General features: G+C 40.0%; 1 protein-coding gene and 1 long non-coding RNA gene across 8 annotated transcripts in view; both read right to left on the reverse strand.

The window, feature by feature from the left end:
- The window catches only part of LOC112661504 (uncharacterized), a 96,494-nt gene extending 94,578 nt beyond the window's left edge, over positions 1-1,916 (reverse strand). For 6 of the 7 annotated variants that reach the window (XR_007403487.1, XR_007403488.1, XR_007403490.1 and 3 more), the window contains exon 1: positions 1,756-1,915. This is a non-coding gene — a long non-coding RNA (uncharacterized LOC112661504). Of the gene's footprint in view, positions 1-1,755 lie in introns of all 7 variants that reach the window. The other variant, XR_007403489.1, reaches the window with a different exon arrangement.
- Positions 1,917-14,919: 13,003 nt separating this feature from the next.
- Positions 14,920-15,592, reverse strand: LOC112661496 (60S ribosomal protein L32-like). Its single transcript, XM_035701986.2, has one exon. It carries the CDS (start codon positions 15,354-15,356, stop codon positions 14,952-14,954), a length of 405 nt encoding a protein of 134 aa, XP_035557879.1. The 5' UTR covers positions 15,357-15,592; the 3' UTR covers positions 14,920-14,951.
- Between the last annotated feature and the right edge of the window lie 8,934 nt (positions 15,593-24,526).

A 24,526-nucleotide genomic window follows, 5' to 3' on the forward strand; every position in this document is an offset into this window, starting at 1 on the left:
CTTGTGTTCATCTCTTCCATCTGGCTGTTCCCAAGTTGTATCCTTTTTATAATAAACCATAATCTAGGGAGAAAACTGGCTTACTGAGTTCTGTGAACTGCTCTAGCAAATTAATTAAGGGGAGTCATTGGAACCTGCAATCTAAAGCCAGTTGGTCAGAAGTACAGGTAACAACCTGGACTTGTAATTGACTTCTGAAGTGGAGGCCAGTCTTGTGGGACTGAGCCTTTAGTGTGGAATCTGATACTATTATCTCTGGGTGGATAGTGTCAGAATTGAGTTGAACTGTAGACACCCAGCTGGTGTTCCAGAATTGCTTGGTGGTGTGGGAAAATCCCCATCAGAATTGATGTCAGAATTGTTTAATAGTAAAAAGACATTTTTGAGGCAATCTGGGAAATTTGATTATGGACTGGATATTAGATTGGGTTTGGCAAACTATGGCCAGATGCTTATTTTCATAAATAAAGTTTAGTAGAACACAGCCACGTGCCTTCATGTACGTATCGTGTAAGGCTACTTCCTTTCCATAGCAGTAGAGGTTGAGTAATTATGATAAAGGACATAGTGCTCACAAAGTCAAAGAGGTTACCTTCTGGTCCTTTGCAGAAAAAAAAAAATTTGCTTGTCCATTGATGCTATTTGAAAAACATCCATAACTTTTGGAGATGCAAACTGAGTAATCCCTATATATCCTTTACTATGCATGTCTGCAATTTGCTTTAAAATACTTAAGCAAAGAAAGAAAAAGGGCAAAACAGGTTTGGTGAAACAAATCTTAATGATTGTTGAAGCTAAGTGAAGACGATATGGGGAATCATTGCATTATTCTCTCTACATTGGTTTGAGTTTTTTTGTACAAAAGGTACAGAACTGTTGAGTCAGTTAACATGTCTGAAAGACTGTTTGCCAAAATGACTGCCATGACTTTCCCCCTTGTCCCTCAGCTGGAGGATAGATAAACAACTCAGTGTATCCGTGCAATGGGATCATAATCAGCCAAGGAAGGGAAGAACTAGCGATGCACTCAATAGCATGGATGAAACTTCAGTGCATATTGTGAAGTGAGAGAAGCCTAGATTCAAAAAACTACATATTGTATGATTCCATTTATATGGCTTTCTGGAAAAGGCAAACTAGAGGCATAGAGAAATGATCAGTGGCTGTCAGGGCTTAAGTGTTGGGGGAGGGGTTGACTGCAAAGGGAACATTTTTGAGGGTGTATGGAGACTTTGCAGTGTCCTCACTATGGTGTGGCATGATTTTACACCTACTCTCGGGTGGCTCTAGTTATTGTCAGTCCAATCATCAGTGATCTGGTTAGTTGCACATTAGAAAGAACATCAAGTTTCTCAGAGCCTGACACTGTAACCCTCACTCTCTAATGAGGTGCTGTCCTGAGAAGTTTCTAGCCCTCTACTATATTCCTTTTGTTGTGGACTCCCTTCCTCATGAAAACTGTCCATACAAGACTTTCCTCTGATTGCCCCCTCTCATCTGAATGCTTACTTCCCTTTGCATTTGCCTGATAACCTTTGTACTGGGAATAGAGAGCTTCGTATGCAGAACCTTAGGTTGTCTCTGGACCTTAGGTGTCTCTGGACCAAGCCACTGAGGGATTTGGGTCTGGTTCTCAAGGAAAAGGTGATTGAAATAAGCTGAACAAGTCAAGTAAAGGAGCTGTACCGGAAGGTGATGCCAGAAAACTAAAGATCTGTCCTGCTTTATAATCTAAACAGCAAGAAGTATATTTACCCTGGGAGGCAAACTTTGGAGTGCAAGAGAAACCACTTCTACAGAAGGATTTCTGATGTGTGAACAAGAAGGATGATGTGGATGGTGACTGAAGTGAGGCCTCCAGGGGCCCTTCTGGGTACAGCAGCCATGACAAATAGAACCACTGGGGTGTCTGTGGAACACAGAGCGGGTCACAAGAGCACAAAAGGGTGAGTCTGTTGTCATAGCAGAATGTAAGCTGCTCTAAGGATCTTGCTGTAAGGAAAAATGAAATAGCTGAGAGGCATTCAGGAAAAAATGATGGAAATTGCTTCTTAATTGTATCCTGCGCTACAGAACTAGGAAATGTGGTCTCATGACCAGCATTTTCAGAGATGTGTATGATGTGATAGACACTCCTCAGCACCATCCCACACAGTTTCACAGTGATCCTCCAAGATTAGGATCATTCTTGCCCTTGCTCTCTAAGCGGGGGAGGTGAGGCTCCTTACTACCATAGACAACCTCAAATGCCAGCTCCACAGGGATAAACCCTTAACACCTTTTCTGAGAGAAGATGTGTGCTCCACCTGCACCTGCTCAGAATCCCACCTGCCTTTGGCCCTCAGTGGCCCACAATGCAAACCTCTCTTATCTAACTTTTCATTCGTTATGCTGTCTTCTTCCATAATTCTTCCTAATTATGACCTTCATTTGACCCATCATTTTCTGAATCCTTCATTTCATTCCAATAAATTTTCCTTTGTCTCCATCTTCTTCAAAGAATATTCTCTCCATGTCCATGCCTGGGCACATCCTCCCATCTCTACATTGTTACTTCCTCTTCCTCCATAGGCTTAACTTCCTCCACCTTTGAGGTCTTGTCATATAACCCTATCTCTGTGCTGCAGATTCCTTGCCACTCTCTCTCATTTACTGAGAACTTAGGCCCCTGAATCTTCCAGCCCAAGGCCTATTATCATTAATTAGCATATCATATATCATTAGCATTCATTTGTTCTCTGAACTCTGTGTTGTCTCCACTACCATTCCTCAGTAGCCACCATTCCTGTGACCATACCATACATTGGGGATGAGAACCATGTGGCACTATTGCCAAAATTCCTACAGCTTGAGACCTTTAAAATGTCATATCATTCTGTCCCCTGAGTGAGGTAGGGCCCTAGAACTCTTCCCAACATAAGTGCAACTGCGGGGTATCTTATCTATATTCCTATACTAGATGATTACCCAGAACTGCACAATGCCTGAGATCTTAAATTCCAGGAAACAGTTCTGGCTCTTGTTACCACGTAGTCTTCCAATTCATTAAGAACATCATTACTTCATCTACCACTTTCTTGGCCACTTGCCACCTAGTAGCCTTGTTCTTCTGCTGCAACTATCCCAATATGCCAAACCCAGCATCAAGCAAACAGTCCTTCATCTCTGTTCCTACCTGTCTTTGCTCAGCAAATCACAGCTGGGAGTGATTTCACAATCATATTAAAACAAAAGCATATCCTCCATAAAGGAGCAAGGGGTTCTTTAGTGCCATTTGGAAATCTTACGTGCCACCTTTTCTGCCTGGCATATTCTAAATGCCCTTCTAGTAGTTGGAAAATTTAAAAATCTGGATCCTCCCTTTCTTGGCCTTCTTTACAACTAAAGCACAGACCTATGGTCTAGATGCCCTCATCCATGTGAGATCTTAATTTGAAAGTCAACAGTGTAAGTAGGCTCCTGTGAAGTATCAATTTGACTCTTGAGGACAGCAGGATAAACATCCAGATATTGAAGTTGGCAGTGGCTACAGACAGGGGAGAGAAGTTCCTTCTACTGTGGGCCAAGGTAGACACATCAGGGGAATGGGAAAACATGTCCCATATTGCAGTGCAGTAAGTTCTTTAATTGTCCATAATTTGCTTTTACAACCTCCATTCTTATGTACTTGGCTCATAGTAGGTGCTTTTTTAAAAAAAATTATTTATTTATTCATGAGAGAGAGAGAGAGAGAGAGAGAGAGAGGCAGAGAGACATAGAGGGGGAAGCAGGCTCCATGCAGGGAGCCTGATGTGGGACTCGATCCCGGGACTCCAGGATCATGCCCTGAGCCAAAAGCAGATGCTCAACTGCTGAGCCACACAAGCATCCCATCATAGTAGGTGCTTAATAAACTTTTAGTATTGATGATTTGCCCAAGGTCATCCAAGGTAGAGGAACCAATGTCGGATTCATTCTTTCAATTCTCAAGCCACTAATCTTTCCCAGACATAAATAGCAGAGCTGTTTTCTGTATCCAACTCCCACCATTAGGCTTGGGATAAATAATGATGGGTGCTCACAATGAAGTACTCACATTCTCTGGCCTTTCTGCTTCTGGCTCTGCAGCAGACATTACGTAGGGTAGTTGCAGAGGGCATAGTGCATTCTATATTTGCTAAGGGGGATGATTCACTGTACCTTCAAAAGCAATAGCTAAACCTGTGTCTTGTTAAACACTACCTCGAGGAAAAGTGTGACTAGCACTGTGGGAAGTTTGGTGGGAAATGACCAGTGGTTTGGAGGCCTCCCCAGTGACAGAGAAATTTGCAGGGAAAACATTTAGGATGAAAGGAAAATAGTTTTCTTCCATTTTTTTTTTAAGATTTTATGTATGTATGTATGTATGTATTTATTTATTTATTTGAGAGTGAGGGATAGCACAAGCAGGGGGAGTGGCAGAGGGAGAAGCAGGCTCTCTGCTGAGCAGGGAGCCCAATGTGGGGTTTGGTTTCAGGACCCTGGGGTCATGACCTGAGCCACCCAGGTGCCATGTCTTCCATCTTTAAATGGAAAAAACATAACAGCTTGAAATGAGGCATCTACTCTAGTCATTTCAAAAGTATTTTTACAGTAGTGTTCCTCTAGATTCTCTGCATATATTGCCCTGTGAAACATGTGGCAGAGACAGTGCTGCTGGTCGGCCCATCCATTTCCTTTTTCTCCTGGTACAAAACTACTGTACTTCCTAGGCATTGTTTTTCTTTTCCATGGGAGGCCTACATGCTGCTGCTGGTACCACTACCCTATCTCCGGTGATCTCTGAGAAGCTCTAGGGCATTTGTGAGCACTCAACACCAACACGGATGGGTGGTGGAAAATAGCTTTTGCCATCATTGCAGTTGAAGGTATGGGGCCAGATATGCTCCTGTGGTGTTGAGGAAAGAAGATATCAACCTCACCAACACTTCAGGAGAGCTCAGTGAAGATGGAGTGGAACATAAGATCACCATTCTGCAGGTTCCATACCAGTACAAGATCCAAGACTGGTTCTTAGATAGTAGGTGATGGATAGAAAGTACAGTCAGGTCAGGCCAATGGTCTGCACAAGCTCTTTGAAGACCTGGGTTGACTGAAGATTTGGGCCGATGAGGGCTATACCACTGCCCATATTGTATCCTCATATTGCAGTAAGTTTGTTAATTGTCCATATTTTACCTTTACAACCACAGACTTTGTGTCAAAGGCCAGCACACAAAGATCACAGACTGCTGTGGCTGCACCATAGGTATGCCCAAGAAGAAATAAAACTGGATCTCTCTACATTGAGGTAGGACTTTTCTGTTAATATAGTGTTTATACACCTACAAAAGAAATGGGATCCTGTGACTTCTAGCCAGTGGAATGCAGATGAAAATGATGTAACCATCTTCTCTGCCTCCAAAAACTTATGAGATCCTCCCATTACCTTCTGTTCCATGGCTGGAAGTGAAGATTTTGGAATCTGGAGCCACACAAGGGCCAGAATGGCTCACCACTTGGAGAAGAGGCTCCTGAGGAATCACTCTGGATACCTGACTGACTGAACTCTTTGTTAGGCTGTGATGTGCATGAGATATAACCCTTTCATTTGTGAAAATGAATCATATCTTAATATGATGGACACATTATGGATTGTATCGGTGACTGGGATTAATCATCCTAACATAGATCATGACCAAGATTCTTATCTATTGCTTAAAAAGACAGTGGATGGTACCTTTTAAAATAAAGCTTACATAAGGACAATTCAGTTTGGGAAATATTTATTAAGCGTTTACACGGTAAGTTCCTTTTTTCATTGGGAAACTCCTATCTGCCTTCTGCATGAAATATTCTTCTCCTGGCCCACCTCTCACTCACCTTTCAAATATCAGCTTACCTCCTATGCCCATAGGGAAGTTTTTTCCAAAAGCAGGCTCCCTCACAATTTTCTCTCATCATACCCTGTTGGTTTCCTTACACAGCACTAATTAAATTTTCTTTCCTTTTTAAAAGATTTATTTATTTATTTTAGAGAGATAGAGGACACAAGCAGGGGAGGGACTGTGGGAGGAGAGAATCTCAAGCAGACTCTGCACTGAGTGTGGAGCCTGACATGGGGTTTGATCTCACAACCCTGTAATCATGACTTCAATTGAAATCAACAGTTGGCCATTTAACTGACTGAGCCACCTAGGCAACCCTACAATTTATAATAATCTGTTTTTCTCTCTGTGTGTTTATTTTTCATGAGACAGTAAGCTCTGTGAGACTAGGGCTCATCACTGTAGAGTCCCTACTAACAGAATGCAACACATGGTGGGAGATAGTTGTATGAATGAATAAATGAGTGAATGAATACATACATACATGCCTTGGTCATTAGGTCTGCAGAAAGAAAAGATGAATACAGTGAATAATTAATAATGAGGCTTGGTCTGGTATATAGATAAGATAAAATGCAACATGGCACTTTTCAAAAATAACAGAATAAGAAGCCAACCTGAAGAAGTTCCCAATGGCCAACACTGGAAAAATTTGAGCAAACAAATAAATAATACAGTACTGAATTGTAACCCAAAGTATAAAATCAATATACATGAGTCCATACTGACCCAAATAAATGCTTGAATAAGTAAATAATGGGAAGAAGAGACAAATCTCATATACAGAAGAATTCCAAATAGCTCACGTAGGTACTTCCCCTCAAGGAGACAGTATGTAATCGCCACCACTTGAGTGTGGGTGTGCTTAGGAATTGCTACCAAATAGCAGAGTATGGAAAGAGGGGAGAATGTAGCATGACAGTGGAGGAACTTGGCAAAAGTTATTTCAGGAAGGTAGGTGATCAAGGGTAACACTATTGTGATAAAAACATGTACCGTTTATGTGATAAAGGCACTTGATCTCATCAGTCTTCCTCAAAAGACCCGTAATCCCAGTCCAACCATGAGGAAAACAGTAGACAAAGCCAGTTTGGAGGGGCATTCTACTCCAATGTCATCAGAAAGAAGGAAAATCTTAGGAACTATCACAGTCAAGAGGAGTCTGTATTAGCCAGAATTCTCCACAAAAACTGAACCAAGACACTATGGACTAAATATTTGTATCTGGGGTGCCTGAGTGGCTCACTCAATTAAGTGTCTGCGTTCAGCTCAGGTCATAATCTCAGTCAGGGTCCTGAGATTGAGTCCTATGTTGGGCTCCCTGCTCAGCAGGGAGTCTGCTTCTCCCTCTACCCCTCCCCTCTGCTCATACTCTCTCTCTCTCTCTCTAAAATAAAGTAAAATAAAATATTTAATAAATAAATAAATTTTTGTATCCTCCCCAAATTCTCATGTTGAAATCCTAACCCCCAAAGATGATGGTATTATTTTTGGGATGGTATTATTTTTGGGAGGTGCTTAGGTCATAAGGATTGAGGCTGCATGAATGAGATTAGTGTTCTTAAAAAAAAAAGACTCTGCAAAGATCTCTTGCTCCCTCCACCATGTAAGCACACAGCAAAGTACCTGGCTGTGACCCAGAAAGGCCCTCGCCAGAACATGATCACATGACCATGCTGATGTCTTGATCTCAGACTTCCCAGCATCCAGAACTGTAAAAAATAAATTTCTGTTGTTTAGAAGACACCCAGTCCACTCTGAGGTATTTTATTATAGTCTGTAGATTTAGTCTGAAGAAATTAAGCCTACACACATATGTGTACGTGTGTATATATACGTGTGTGTGTATATATATGTACACACACACACATATATAAATATATATGAATTAATTATAAAGAATTGGTTCTTGTGATTATGAAGGCTGGCAAGTCCAAGATCTGCAGAGCCAATATATGTCCCAGTTCAAGGCTGGCATGGCAGGCTGCTATAGAACCAGGAAGAACTGATGTTCCAACTCAAATGTCATCAGACAGAAGAAATTCTGTGTTACTTGGGGGAGGGTCACCTTTTTGGTATAGCAAAGCCTTCAACTGATTGACTGAGACCCACCACATTGTAAGGGCAATTTGCTTTACTCAGTCTACTGACTTAAATGTTATTCTCCTCTAAAAACACCCTTATAGAAACACCCAGTTGGTTTTCTCTGGGGTTTCAGCACCAAAAACAAGCAGAAAAGGAAAAAATAAAACCATCCAAACAAAAACACCCAGAATAATGTTTGACTATTAAATTAACCATCACAGAATCTAGGGAAACATGATGACTAAATGTAATGTGGTTTCCTAACTAGGATCCTGGAACAGAAAAGAACATCAGGCAAAAAAGTAAGGAAATCTGAGTAAAGTACAGACTTTATACTTAATATCAATATTGGTTTATTGATTGTGACCAATGCATTACACTAATGTAAATTGCTAGTAATAGAAGAAACTGCATGAGGGCATTTGGGAACTCTCCACTAATTTTGCAATTTTCCTGGAAATCAAAAACTATTCTAAAATAAAATAAAATACATTAAAAATGAGAGAGTAGTTTGTGTGTAGGAAACACATCTGCTGAGGAATGGTGTCAAGAAAGGCTTCCTGGTCAAGGTGGCTTTTAAAATATATATTTCAAATGCAGGTGGGCACTAGAATGTGGAACCCTTGAATGTCAGACTGGAAAGTTTTTACCCATGAATGTCTTAGTTGGAGCTCTAGATATTAAAAATTAGATCAGAGAAAAAGTGTTGGAGGAAGGGAAACCAAGCAGATTATTGCTGGGTCCAAGGGAAGGTAAAGAGGGATCCAATAGGGTGTCAACTGGGGGCACAGAAAGGAGCCAGTGGGTTTGAGAGACACCAAGGAGTGAATTGATGGGATTTAGAAGTAGAACAGATATAATGAAAGATCCGAAGGATTTTAAAGGATTTTTCAGGGATTTTATCTTGAGAGACCTAAAGAATAGTGGTGACCAAAATGATAGTAAAACAAGACCAAGAGCAGATTTAGAGAAGAGTGGAATTTTACATTTGTATTATCCTCAACTATCCTGGGAAGGGCATCTGGAAGGTCTTGGAAAATACACATGTAGTTTTTGGGAGGGTGCCTCTGGTTAGAGATAGAGGTATTGGAGTCCTTGTCAGAGGTAGGAAATAGCTAGAGTCCTGGACATAGAAGAGACTGCCCAAAGGAGGGGAAAGGATGAAGGTTAAAAGGAAACAGTGCTAGAGGATATGGACCTAGAAGGGGAAAGAACATAGAGACCAGAAGACTTTAGGAGGTCATAGGAGAAAAAGTGATATGACTGAAGCTTAGTATAACGTGCCTGACCCCTTCTTGAAGAAATAAAACAAAAGAAAACCAACAGTCCTGTAAAATACACTGCAGTGATCACTTTAAACCAAAAAAATCAGGAAGGAAGATGTTATAGCCTACTGCGAGCGTTTTACTTTTAAGTAAAAATGACCATTGTAGGTGTGGTTAACAAATTGAATGCAAAGGCAAAAAAATTGGGGGGATGGGGCATTGATATAAAGAAGGGGACATTACAATAATAACCTAGACCTGTAAGTTAGAAATAAAATATAGAATTAAAGGTATCTTTATATTTAAAGAATAAGCAAAATTTATTTTATTATCCTGATATAGTTTATTATTTACTTGGTACTCTTAAGAGCAAATGGTATTAAACTAATGGTTTAAAGCGTGATTTCTAATATCTGTTACTTCAAAAGAGAAAATAATGAAAACATAGCCCATTATCAGAAAACAAACTATAAGGCAAAGAATAAAAGGGAGGGAACAATGTTTTAATACATTTTACTAGGCATCAGAAGCATAGAAAATTTACTAATTTGACTATAAGTGCAAGTCAGTAATCAACAATATCAAAATGCAAAAATATCAGATTAGACTAAAAATGCTAGTTCAAAGGAAAACAAAACATTGTGACACAGGAAAGTTAAAAAAATAGATACACTAGCAAAATTTCAAATGTAAATGATCTGTACACAAGGTTGTTCATCATGACAGCAATATAAACACCCAACGTCTACCACTGTGACATTTGTTGGATGAACTGTGGCACATCCACACAGTGCAGAACTGTGTGCCTTGCAGGGCTTTAATGGTATAAGGATGATCTCTCTCTCCTGCTGTGGAAATACTTCCAGGACACATGGCTGTAGTAGTCATTTAGGTATTCTCTCTCTCCAGGTGGTGACAGGAATGCACTTCCATGCCCACTTGGATTTTGCTTTTGCCAGTTCAGTGTGAATAGAAGCACTGTGCCTCACCTCTGTGCGGAGTTGTTGTGAGGCAGTGTGTGACTGGACTTTTTTTTCTTTTCCTTCTGCTGAACCCACACAGTGTTCCAGATGGTAGTTGCTCCTTTAGCTTGGGTCCCAAAGTCAGGATGATAGTGACACAAAATAAGGCTCCTAGCTGAACCCTATATGACACGGGGCATGTAACATGATTGAGACACAGACCTTTGCTGCATAAGCCACTGAGCTTTTGTGTTAGTTGTCACTGTAGCTTAACACAGTATCTTAGCAGACATGCGAACTTGTAACAGGAGGTAGGGTGCTGTGGCTAAAAACAATAGTGGGTTGGGGTATCGTCTAAGGCTCAGCAGTAGAGGATTTGGAAACTTAGTGGAAGCTGAAAGGATAGTGATCCATGCTATGCAGTGGTAAAACAGAAGGTCACATTTGATCAAAGAAGATGATGGATAGAGAAGGACCTTCCTGAGGTTAAAGCCCAAGAGTCATAAAACAATGGCCTGGGAGCCTCTGCAGAAAGCAGAGCAGTCCTCAAGCATCAGCCCCTAGGTAGAGGGTCATGACTGCTGCCCGGTGGGATTTCACAGTTGCTACCAAGATTGCTATGCTCCCCCCATTGGTACACTTTCCAAATAGGAATGTCCATCATGACAATCTTACCCCATTGTATAAGTGTTTGTGGTGGATAAATGGTCAGATAACTTGTCTTTTTGGCTTGTAAGTCTCTGGATCCAGGAAGCATATCAAATGTGAACAGATACAATCATTTTAGAGAACTATTTAATAGGTAAATATAAATATGATATGAATTCACTGAGGGGGGCACTTGACAGGATGAGCCCTGGGTGTTATGCTATATGTTGGCAAATTGAACTCCAATAAAAAAAAGAAAAAAAAGAAAAAATATGATATGAATTATTAAAAGTAAAACATATTTCTATCCCATAACCCAGCAATTTCACTTCTAGATAAAAAACCCAAGAGGGCATATAACCACCCAAAGAAGGGTGCAGCATCTTTATCCATTATAACCCAAAATAATAAACAGTCAAAATGTCCATCAATAGTAGAATGAATAAATAAATTATAGCATTTTTACAATAGAATAGTATTCAGCAATATACAGGAATGAACACTTACTACATAACAACATCTCACAGATGTGATGTTGAGTGAAAGGAGCCATAGGTAAAAGATTATATACTGTATGATTCTATCTATATGAAATTCAAGAACATATATTGATAAAAATCAGAATAGTAGCTATATCTGTGTTGGGAAAAGGGCACAAAGAAACCTTTGTGCTGAAACAGGGTGCTAGAAATATTCTGTTATACCTCAGCAACAAAATTTCAAATAAAATAAAATATAAACAAAATAAGAGGGATTCCTGGGTGGCGCAGCGGTTTGGCGCCTGCCTTTGGCCCAGGGCGCGATCCTGGAGACCCGGGATCGAATCTCACGTCGAGCTCCCGGTGTGTGGAGCCTGCTTCTCCCTCCTCCTGTGTCTCTGCCTCTGTCTCTCTCTCTGTGTGTCTATCATAAATAAATAAAAATTAAAAAAAAAATAAACAAAATAAGAAAAGCCACATCTGGATCCAGTAGAGACACACCCCTGACCCTCAGTGTAGGGGCGACTACCAATCACCCAAAGAGCCTGGAGTTAATGGCAGGAATAGGTTACCATCTTCAGGTTAGACAAGTGTATTTGTATGCAGGAAAGAATTTGAACCAAATATTTACTGCCAAGAAAAGTGGGCTCTGATGGTTATTATGGCTGTTCACAGGTGTGTTGACTTTTTTTCTTCTCAAGCATATAATAAAGTTGCACTTCTCTGAAAATAGCTATGGGCACATTTTCTACACCCAATGAAACATGAGTGAAGTGTGGTGAGTCCCTTGAAAACCAGAGCAGGCTTTGCCACATTCCCTTCCCTCTGCAACCCACCAGGTAGAGCTGGGCAAGAGGGAACACAATGATAGCAGCAGAGCCTCAGACACCTGAGATTCTGAGATGAGGAGTGGATTTAGATTTCAAACCACTAAGGTCTCGGTGTTGTATGCAAATCACACACAGATAGACTCCAGCCTACCCTGGTAAATAGCAATTAAGCAGAAAAGATGAGTGGTAAGAAAACTCTATTTCTTATGTATCCTTATATGAAGGAAGGGGGGAAGAATATGAATTGATATGTATATTTGCTGATATTTTCAGAAAGAAGCAATGGAAGAGTACCACAAAAAATGTATTTTAAAAAAATTACTGATAATGGAAAAGAAGAGAGAAGCCAGACGCCTTTGACTAGACCTTAACATAGAGTTCTCACTTTTGAATCATGGAAGTGAATCAAAACAGGGGTTCTTGTGGTGATGGAACTGTTTAGTATCTTGACAGTCACAAAATTATTTAGAGCTACACACACACAAAAGCTGAACAAGATCAGTGGATTTGAACAATGCTGATATTCTGAGTGATATTATACTATAGTTTTACAAATGTTACTGTTGGGGGAAACTAGGGAAATATATGCATGTGATCTCTCAGTACTCTTTCTTACTACTGCATGAAAAAAATTATGAATATCTCATTAAATATCAAAATAAATCAGAAAGAATAAAAAGCATTCCCTAAACATGGAAGCAAATTATATCAAATGATTCAATTGTATTTCAAATCAGTGACATAATCATATGAAGAGCAAAATTTCAAATAACTTTAGAGCAAATATTTTGATTGCACATCGTTAGTGAAATATATTATAAAGGCAAATAAGCTATGAAGAAATCCTTTTTTTAAAGATTTTGTTTTTTATGTAATGTCACCCTACATGGGGCTGGAACTTACAACTCTGAGATCAAGAGTCACATGCTTTACTGATTGAGCCAGACAGATACTCTAGCTATGAAGAAATCTCCAACTTTATTCAGTAACCTTACTGTTCTTAGTACCAGTGTTGTGGCTATGGAATACGTTTTTCTAAATTGTAAATTAAAGCAAATAAATACTTATGTTAATACTGTTAGGAGCTAAGATTCTCAGCATTCTGCAACAAAGCTGCAAAGTGTAAAATCAAAGAAATAAAAGTGCTGTAACACTGCATTTAAAATGAAAATAACATTTAAAATGAAAATAACAGTAGTCATCATTATTTTTTCCTTTTAAAAACAATGCATTTCTTAGTTTTTTTCCATTTAAAAATCCTGAAGGCTGTGACAACCTAGGAGTAATCAGCACTCCCAAGCAAAGAGATCAGAACCTTCTAAATATAATGGTCACAACCATTCCCCCGGTATTCATATGCTTGAGGAGGATTTCCCTCTTGGTCTAGACTTGGCCATATGACTTGCTTTGGCCAATAGGACATTAGTAAATATAAGCAAGCAAAGACTTGAAAGTATGCTCTCCTTGAGACTTACTCTAATGTTGTTCTTGGCAACTCTGTGACCACCAACATATGAAAAAGCCCCTGCAAACTGACTGGATGAAATAATTATAGTCTATTTGCCCCTAGTGTCCTGGCCTACTGCCCACCAAAGGCTTGCAATGTGAGCAAGACACAGCTACATAAATTTCAGCATTAGTACAAAGTGAAAATGCAGGACCCTTTGTTTAAAACTGGTACATTTTAAGGAAAGCACTTGTTATGATGAGCACTTGGTGTCGTAAGTGATGAATCACCAGATCCTACTCCAGAAACCAATATTGCACTGTATGCTAACTACCTAAAATTTAAGTTAAAAAAAAAATAACAGCAATAGTAGAGCCCTGGGGACAAGTATGAGGCTCTTCAGAGCACGGGACTCTGTGCACCTGAACAGGTCACAAACCTGGCCCTGCATGTGAATAAGGCTATCTTAGGTCTAGTTACCTGCACTGTTTATAATAGATGTATGAGAGTGCTCAGCAAAGACAAGATGAATGGTCCCAGACAAGCCACAGAATCATGAGCTAAAAAATTGGTTAGTTTCCACCATGAGGTTTTGGGACAGTTGCAGCAGAGGCTACCTGACCTAAGCACTAGTTCTAAAATATTATGAAGTAGTGTCTAAAGAGCATCAGAAAAAAACTATAAATAAATATTGAAATCTAGTTAATAATATCCACAATGAAGTATTTAAGGGAAAGTGTACTGATGTCTGTAACTTACTTTGAGGTTCACCAAATAGCAAGGATTAATAGATCAATACAGCATGGATAGATGCATACATGTAAAAAAAAACAAGTATACTGAAATGTTAATGGTTGAATCTAGTAGATGGATATATAGATATTCACTGTACAATTCTTCCAAATTGTCCTTATGTTTAAAAATTCTTGAACGAGAAAGGATGCAAGAGCCAAATATTAAATGAAGCACATATTGAACATGTAAAACCTTGTGTAGTTACAATGATATTCAAGAAATGATTTAAGACCAGTCACCATTTTTGATAACTAGGGTACCAACTCCCTGTTCTAAAAATTGGCCAACAAAGAGAAGAAATTCCATATCTATCCTGCTTTTCCTGTAAGACAAATATTTATCCCATCAATAAGGGAAAGTTTGTTTGGCTTTTACAGGATAATTCCAACTACTAAAAATGAGTACGTTAGTTAGAAACCCATCATTTTGCAAGTATTAATGGAATAATTGATTCAGGCAAAGCTCCACCAATAGATGAAAACTTTCTTTTTTTAAATTTATTTTTTTGTAGTTTTATGGTTTTATTAACACAAATATGACATGCACATAAGCTGTCTATTCATTTTCTTCACTACACAGCCTGGCATTGGGACTGGTGACTCTGATGGCCAGCTGAGCTGCTCTTTCCACAACTGCTTTGTGGTTCTTGGAGGATACATTGTGAGCAATCTCTGCACAATAGGATTTGTTGCACATCAGCAGCACTTCAAGCTCCTTGACCTTGTGGACTAGGAACTTCCAGAAGCCACTGGGCAGCATGTGCTTTGTTTTCTTGCTGCTCCTGTAACCAATGTTGGGCATCAAGATCTGGCCCTTGAATCTTCTGCGCACCCCGTCAATGCCTCTGGGTTTCCACCAGTTGCACTTAATTTTGACATATCGGTCCAGCTGGTGCCAGATGAACTTCTTGGTCCTCTTTTTAATGATCTTGGGCTTCACCAGAGGTCTGAGGGCAGCCATGATGCCCAGCAATTGATGGCTGCCACATCCGCAGGTGGCACCAAGGAAGAGAGGGGCTAGATGAAACCTTTAGATGAAAAGTTGCATTGAGGGATCCCTGGGTGGCGCAGTGGTTTAGCGCCTGCCTTTGGCCCAGGGCGCGATCCTGGAGACCCGGGATCGAATCCCACGTCGGGCTCCCAGTGCATGGAGCCTGCTTCTCCCTCTGTCTGTGTCTCTGCCTCTCTCTCTCTCTGTGTGACTATCATAAATAAATTAAAAAAAAATAAAATAAAATAAAAAAGAAAAGTTGCATTGAGGGGAATTTGATAGTAGAAGAATCAGACTGTTGCCACCTGCACCCACTGGTCAGACTTCACATCACTGAGAGTGGGTCAAACACACATTATGTGCCTTCTGATGTAATATGTCAAGGACACAGAACTACCTATGTATTAATTGTGCCAAATACCATTGAATCTGCATCCAATCAAGCATTAAGGCCAACTTCCTGTTTACACAGAGGGGGACAATCCAACAAGCTAAATAAGACAAGGAAGTAAACATAAAAATTCAAAATGTGAAGCATTCCACAGAAAGAAGGCATGACTAAGAGGGGGGTGGGAACCACACCAGATTAGCAATATGTAAGAGACCTAATGATTAAATGTAGTATGTGTGTTTATTTGCTTCCTAACTCAAACAACCCACCTATAAAATGATATATTTTTAATTGTTTATTCTATTTATTTATTTATTTATTTATTTATTTATTTATTTGAGACAGAGAGAGAGAGGCAGAGACACAGGCAGAGGGAGAAGCAGGCTCCACACAGGGAGCCTGATGTGGGACTCGATCCTAGGGCCTTCAGGATCACACCCTGGGCTGAAGGCGGTGCTAAACCACTGAGCCACCCAGGCTGCCCAATTTATTCTATTTAGGTAGGCTCCATGCCCAGCATGGATCCCAACATGGGGCTTGAACTCACGATCCTGAGATCAAGACCAGAGCTGAAATTAAGAGTTGGATGCTTAACCGACTGAGCCACCCAGATACCTCTAAAACAATAGTTTTAAGTGAATAAATTTTCATTTGGATTGGGTATTTGAGGATAACAAGAAATGAGTTTGTTTTGTTAAGTGTGATAACACTGTAATCAATAAAAATATCCCTATTTGTAAGGATAAAATGAAAAAATGTCCGGGATTTTCTTGAAATACTTTAAGAAAAAAGTTAATTCAAAAAAAGGAAAAATGAAGTATCAAAAAATCTTGATACTTATTGGCATATGGAGAAGTTGTTATATTCCTTTTTAATTTTTATTTATGCTTGAAAAACTTTTTAAAAATAAAAATAGTAGTCTCCTGAACATTCAGGTGAAAAATTGCGTATCATCACAAGACATTTTTAAATATTAAAAATACAAGGAGAAAATTTCTGAAGCTGAATTGTCACAGAAAGTACACATTACTTCTAGTCTGTGACAAGAGATTAAAAACATATTTAGATTTGACTTATTTTACTTTGCTTTTTTGACTTATTTTACTATGGACAGGTATTTACAAAATAATGAAGGCAAAACTTTGATTAATAAATTGGGCAAATAACTCTGGAAAACTGTGTGGAGGTTCCTCAAAGAGTTAAAAATAGATCTGCCCTACGACCCAGCAATTGCACTGCTGGGGATTTACCCCAAAGATACAGATGCAATGAAACACCGGGACACCTGCACCTTGATGTTTATAGCAGCAACGTCCACATTAGCCAAACTGTGGAAGGAGCCTCAGTGTCCATTGAAAGGTGAATGGATAAAGAAGATGTGGTCTATGTATACAGTGGGATATTCCTCAGCCATTAGAAACGACAAATACCCACCATTTGCTTCGACGTGGATGGAACTGGTGGGTATTATGCTGAGTGAAATAAGTCAATCGGAGAAGGACAAACATTATATGGTCTCATTCATTTGGGGAATATAAAAAATAGTGAAAGGGAATAAAGGGGAAAGGAGAAAAAAATGAGTGGGAAATATCAGGGAGGGAGACAGAACATGAGAGACTCCTAACTCTGGGAAATGAATGAGGGGTGGTGGAAGGGGAGGTGGGCAGGGGGTGGGGGTGACTGGGTGACGGGCACTGACGGGGGCACTTGATGGGATGAGCACTGGGTGTTATTCTATATGTTGGCAAATTGAACACCAATAAAAAATAAATTTATAAAAAAATATTAGAACCTAAAAAAATTGGACAAAAGATGGTAAAATTTATGAATAAGTACAGAAATTGCTTCTTTTAGAGAATACATAATAAAACAGAAACACATCTATAAAATATACTCAGGATTGATTGGTGATGTTAACAATGAGATGGCTTTGCATATAAGCCTGGGAAATTGTGAGTTAACCATTCATTTAACTAATTATCAGTCTTATATATAAAATGGAGAAATGGGTACAAGATGTTTTGACCTCAATATTTTGACACTAAGAACATTTTGAAGATACTCGGTAGTGTTCAGAGTAAACTCCATTAAGACCACTTAATTCCTTGACAAATTCTATCAAGCAGTGCTGTCCAATAGAACTTTCTAGATAATGGAAGTACTCTACGTCTGTACTACTTAATATGGCAGCCTCTAGCCACACGCAGCTACTGAGGACTTGGAAAGTGGCTATGGCAACTGAGAAAGTGAACTGTTAACTCAATTTTATTTTTAGTCATTATTTATTTATGTTTAAATAGACACATGTGGCTCATTCCTACCATATTGGATAACAGCTACCAACCATACTCAAACCATTTCCAGTTATTCAAATGTTTATTTTAAGTTACTAAAATAATTTTCACAGAGGTGAACTATTTTCCATGAATATTTTAGAAAAAAATATTTGATTCATTAGGCTTTATTTGCTTCTATCAAATTTTACACATTATAGCTTCTACCCCCATGTGTGTGTTGTTTTGTTTTGTCATTCTTTTTCCCAAGTCCACCTTTCTCCAGTAAAAATGTTAAGATCTATATTTTATCAAGCAAATTGAATTCTTCAATTAGTTTTTATTCAAAACCCAAATTTATTTTTGTAGTTTTGTCTGTTTTAGTGGTAATCTTTAGACAGTCACTATGAATTGAATACAAGACTACTAGTTTATAATTATTTCTTAGACATTAAGAAAACTATGAACATTTTTTTTGATAGATATATAATTAAAGAGATAGACACAGAATTTTTTTTTTCCTTTTTTTTTTTTTTTCACATTTATTTTTTTTTTATTGGTGTTCAATTTACTAACATACAGAATAACACCCAGTGCCCGTCACCCATTCACTCCCACTCCCCGCCCTCCTCCCCTTCTACCACCCCTAGTTTGTTTCCCAGAGTTAGCAGTCTTTACGTTCTGTCTCCCTTTCTGATATTTCCCATACATTTCTTCTCCCTTCCCTTATTTTCCCTTTCACTATTATTTATATTCCCCAAATGAATGAGAACATATAATGTTTGTCCTTCTCCGACTGACTTACTTCACTCAGCATAATACCCTCCAGTTCCATCCACGTTGAAGCAAATGGTGGGTATTTGTCATTTCTAATAGCTGAGTAATATTCCATTGTATACATAAACCACATCTTCTTTATCCATTCATCTTTCGTTGGACACCGAGGCTCCTTCCACAGTTTGGCTATAGTGGCCATTGCTGCTAGAAACATCGGGGTGCAGGTGTCCCGGCGTTTCATTGCATTTGTATCTTTGGGGTAAATCCCCAACAGTGCAATTGCTGGGTCGTAGGGCAGGTATATTTTTAACTGTTTGAGGAACCTCCACACAGTTTTCCAGAGTGGCTGCACCAGTTCACATTCCCACCAACAGTGTAAGAGGGTTCCCTTTTCTCCGCATCCTCTCCAACATTTGTTGTTTCCTGCCTTGTTAATTTTCCCCATTCTCACTGGTGTGAGGTGGTATCTCATTGTAGTTTTGATTTGTATTTCCCTGATGGCAAGTGATGCAGAGCATTTTCTCATATGCATGTTGGCCATGTCTATGTCTTCCTCTGTGAGATTTCTGTTCATGTCTTTTGCCCATTTCATGATTGGATTGTTTGTTTCTTTGGTGTTGAGTTTAATAAGTTCTTTATAGATCTTGGAAACTAGCCCTTTATCTGATATGTCATTTGCAAATATCTTCTCCCATTCTGTAGGTTGTCTTTGAGTTTTGTTGACTGTATCCTTTGCTGTGCAAAAGCTTCTTATCTTGATGAAGTCCCAATAGTTCATTTTTGCTTTTGTTTCTTTTGCCTTTGTGGATGTATCTTGCAAGAAGTTACTATGGCCGAGTTCAAAAAGGGTGTTGCCTGTGTTCTTCTCTAGGATTTTGATGGAATCTTGTCTCACATTTAGATCTTTCATCCATTTTGAGTTTAGCTTTGTGTATGGTGAAAGAGAGTGGTCTAGTTTCATTCTTCTGCATGTGGATGTCCAATTTTCCCAGCACCATTTATTGAAGAGACTGTCTTTCTTCCAATGGATAGTCTTTCCTCCTTTATCGAATATTAGTTGCCCATAAAGTTCAGGGTCCACTTCTGGATTCTCTATTCTGTTCCACTGATCTATGTGTCTGTTTTTGTGCCAGTACCACACTGTCTTGATGACCACAGCTTTGTAGTACAACCTGAAATCTGGCATTGTGATGCCCCCAGATATGGTTTTCTTTTTTAAAATTCCCCTGGCTATTCGGGGTCTTTTCTGATTCCACACAAATCTTAAAATAATTTGTTCTAACTCTCTGCAGAAAGTCCATGGTATTTTGATAGGGATTGCATTAAACGTGTATATTGCCCTGGGTAACATTGACATTTTCACAATATTAATTCTGCCAATCCATGAGCATGGAATATTTTTCCATCTCTTTGTGTCTTCCTCAATTTCTTTCAGAAGTGTTCTATAGTTTTGAGGGTATAGATCCTTTACATCTTTGGTGAGGTTTATTCCTAGGTATCTTATGCTTTTGGGTGCAATTGTAAATGGGATTGACTCCTTAATTTCTCTTTCTTCAGTCTCATTGTTAGTGTATAGAAATGCCACTGACTTCTGGGCATTGATTTTGTATCCTGCCACGCTACCGAATTGCTGTATGAGTTCTAGCAATCTTGGGGTGGAGACTTTTGGGTTTTCTATGTAGAGTATCATGTCATCGGCGAAGAGGGAGAGTTTGACTTCTTCTTTGCCAATTTGAATGCCTTTAATGTCTTTTTGTTGTCTGATTGCTGAGGCTAGGACTTCCAGTACTATGTTGAATAGCAGTGGTGAGAGTGGACATCCCTGTCTTGTTCCTGATCTTAGGGGAAAGGCTCCCAGTGCTTCCCCATTGAGAATGATATTTGCTGTGGGCTTTTCATAGATGGCTTTTAAGATGTCGAGGAATGTTCCCTCTATCCCTACACTCTGAAGAGTTTTGATCAGGAATGGATGCTGTATTTTGTCAAATGCTTTCTCTGCATCCAATGAGAGGATCATATGGTTCTTGGTTTTTCTCTTGCTGATATGATGAATCACATTGATTGTTTTACGGGTGTTGAACCAGCCTTGTGTCCCAGGGATAAATCCTACTTGGTCATGGTGAATAATTTTCTTAATGTACTGTTGGATCCTATTGGCCAGTATCTTGTTGAGAATTTTTGCATCCATGTTCATCAGGGATATTGGTCTGTAATTCTCCTTTTTGGCGGGGTCTTTGTCTGGCTTTGGAATTAAGGTGATGCTGGCTTCATAGAACGAATTTGGAAGTACTCCATCTCTTTCTATCTTTCCAAACAGCTTTAGGAGAATAGGTATGATTTCTTCTTTAAACGTTTGATAAAATTCTCCTGGGAAGCCATCTGGCCCTGGACTCTTGTGTCTTGGGAGGTTTTTGATGACTGCTTCAATTTCCTCCCTGGTTATTGGCCTGTTCAGGTTTTCTATTTCTTCCTGTTCCAGTTTTGGTAGTTTGTGGCTTTCCAGGAATGCGTCCATTTCTTCTAGATTGCCTAATTTATTGGCGTATAGCTGTTCATAATATGTTTTTAAAATCGTTTGTATTTCCTTGGTGTTGGTAGTGATCTCTCCTTTCTCATTCATGATTTTATTAATTTGAGTCTTCTCTCTCTTCTTTTTAATAAGGCTGGCTAATGGTTTATCTATCTTATTAATTCTTTCAAAGAACCAACTCCTGGTTCTGTTGATCTGTTCCACAGTTCTTCTGGTCTCGATTTCGTTGAGTTCTGCTCGAATCTTTATTAACTCCCTTCTTCTCTTGGGTGTAGGATCTATTTGCTGTTTTTTCTCTAGCTCCTTTATGTGTAAGGTTAGCTTTTGTATTTGAGTTCTTTCCAGTTTTTGAATGGATGCTTGTATTGCGATGTATTTCCCCCTTAGGACTGCTTTTGCTGCATCCCAAAGATTTTGAACGGTTGTATCTTCATTCTCATTAGTTTCCATGAATCTTTTTAATTCTTCCTTAATTTCCTGGTTGACCCTTTTATCTTTTAGCAGGATGGTCCTTAACCTCCATGTGTTTGAGGTCCTTCCAAACTTCTTGTTGTGATTTAGTTCTAATTTCAAGGCATTATGGTCCGAGAATATGCAGGGGACAATCCCAATCTTTTGGTATCGGTTCAGACCCGATTTGTGACCCAATATGTGGTCTATTCTGGAGAAAGTTCCATGTGCGCTTGAGAAGAATGTGTATTCAGTTGAGTTTGGATGTAAAGTTCTGTAGATATCTGTGAAATCCATCTGGTCCAGTGTATCATTTAAAGCTCTCGTTTCTTTGGAGATGTTTTGCTTAGAAGACCTATCGAGTATAGAAAGAGCTAGATTGAAGTCACCAAGTATAAGTGTATTATTATCTAAGTATTTCTTCACTTTGGTTAATAATTGATTTATATATTTGGCAGCTCCCACATTCGGAGCATATATATTGAGGATTGTTAAGTCCTCTTGTTGAATAGATCCTTTAAGTATGATATAGTGCCCCTCTTCATCTCTCACTACAGTCTTTGGGGTAAATTTTAGTTTATCTGATATAAGGATGGCTACCCCTGCTTTCTTTTGAGGACCATTCGAATGGTAAATGGTTCTCCAACCTTTTATTTTCAGGCTGTAGGTGTCCTTCTGTCTAAAATGAGTCTCTTGTAGACAGCAAATAGATGGGTCCTGCTTTTTTATCCAGTCTGAAACCCTGCGCCTTTTGATGGGGTCATTAAGCCCGTTCACATTCAGAGTTACTATTGAGAGATATGAGTTTAGTGTCATCATGATATCTATTCAGTCTTTGTTTTTGTGGACTGTTCCACTGAACTTCTTCTTAAAGGGGAATTTTAAGAGGCCCCCTTAAAATTTCTTGCAGAGCTGGTTTGGAGGTCACATATTCTTTTAGTTGCTGCCTGTCTTGGAAGCTCTTTATCTCTCCTTCCATTTTGAATGAGAGCCTTGCTGGATAAAGTATTCTTGGTTGCATGTTCTTCTCATTTAGGACCCTGAATATATCCTGCCAGCCCTTTCTGGCCTGCCAGGTCTCTGTGGAGAGGTCTGCTGTTACCCTAATACTCCTCCCCATAAAAGTCAGGGATTTCTTGTCTCTTGCTGCTTTAAGGATCTTCTGTTTATCTTTGGAATTTGCAAGCTTCACAATTAAATGTCGAGGTGTTGAACGGTTTTTATTGATTTTAGGGGGGGATCTCTCTATTTCCTGGATCTGAATGCCTGTTTCCCTTCCCAGATTAGGAAAGTTTTCAGCTAGAATTTGTTCAAATACATATTCTGGCCCTCTGTCCCTTTCGGCGCCCTCGGGAACCCCAATTAAACGTAGGTTTTTCTTCCTCAGGCTGTCGTTTATTTCCCTTAATCTATCTTCATGGTCTTTTAATTGTTTGTCTCTTTTTTCCTCAGTTTCCCTCTTTGCTATCAACTTGTCTTCTAGGTCACTCACTCGTTCTTCCACCTCGTTAACCCTCGTCGTTAGGACTTCTAGTTTGGATTGCATCTCATTCAATTGATTTTTAATTTCTGCCTGATTAGCTCTAAATTCTGCAGTCATGAAGTCTCTTGAGTCCTTTATACTTTTTTCTAGAGCCACCAGTAGCTGTATAATAGTGCTTCTGAATTGGCTTTCTGACATTGAATTGTAATCCAGATTTTGTAACTCTGTGGGAGAGAGGACTGTTTCTGATTCTTTCTTTTGAGGTGAGGTTTTCCTTCTAGTCATTTTGCTCAGTGCAGAGTGGCCAAAAGCAAGTTGTATTGGGAAAAAGAGAAAAAGAGAGGAGAGAAAGAAGGAAAGAAAAGAGAAAGAGAAAAAAAAAGGGAAGAGAAAAAAAAAAAACGAAAGAAAAAAAAAAGAAGAAAAAGAGAAAGAAAAAGAAAGGAGAAAAAAAGGGGATGGGGGAAGGAAACAAATCAAAAAGCAAAACAAAACAAAAAAAAAAAAAAAAAAAACAAGAAGAAGAACCACCTGGGAGTATCTTCTGATTCTGTGTACTTTAAGTCCCTTGGCTTCTCCTGGAAGTTGTCCTTCTAGCTGGTGTTCTGGGGGAGGGGCCTGCTGTGCTGATTTTCAGGTGTTAGCAGTTGGGGGAGCTGCTGTGCCCCCGCCTGGTGCAGGGCTCAGTGGGGGTTGTTTACCCCGTGAGGCCGCAGGAGGAACAGCCCCAGTGGCGGGGCAGCTCTGGAAACCTGGATTCAGCTCCGGCAGGAACTCCGTCTGCAGGGCCTGGAGGCTCCGGGGCGGGGCCGCTGATCTGCTCAGCTGGGGCAGGAGCGTCCTCGCTGTCCTGGGCCCTCCCGGCCTCTGCCTGTCCCGGGGGAGGCCGGATCCTGGGCTGTGTCCCGGCGCCCTGTGCTCCGGAGCCTGCGCTGGTGGATTCGCGCTCCCGCCCCGCAGCCCCCTCCGCGGAGCCGCCGCCCGAGCCCCTCCGAGCTGCTCCTGGAACCGCGCAGCCCCCTCCGCACGGAGCCTCTTCCTCTGCCCGAGCCCCTCCGAGCTGCTCCCGGGGCCGCGCAGCCCCCTCCGCGGAGCCGCCGCCTGGGCCCCTCCGAGCTGCTCCGGGTCCCGCCGGGTCCCCGTGCGCGCTGCAGCCCTTAGGGAGCTCGGCGCACTCTCCTGGGCGCGCAGTTGCTCTGTTACTGTCCCCGGGAGCCCGAGGGCATCCCCGCCCTC

Source organism: Canis lupus, chromosome 18, assembly GCF_003254725.2.
Source record: "Canis lupus dingo isolate Sandy chromosome 18, ASM325472v2, whole genome shotgun sequence".
Lineage (NCBI taxonomy): Eukaryota > Metazoa > Chordata > Mammalia > Carnivora > Canidae > Canis > Canis lupus.

Bases quoted from the DNA above. Each gene is read 5' to 3' on its own strand.
- LOC112661496 (XM_035701986.2), bottom strand. From the start codon at position 15,356: ATGGCTGCCCTCAGACCTCTGGTGAAGCCCAAGATCATTAAAAAGAGG.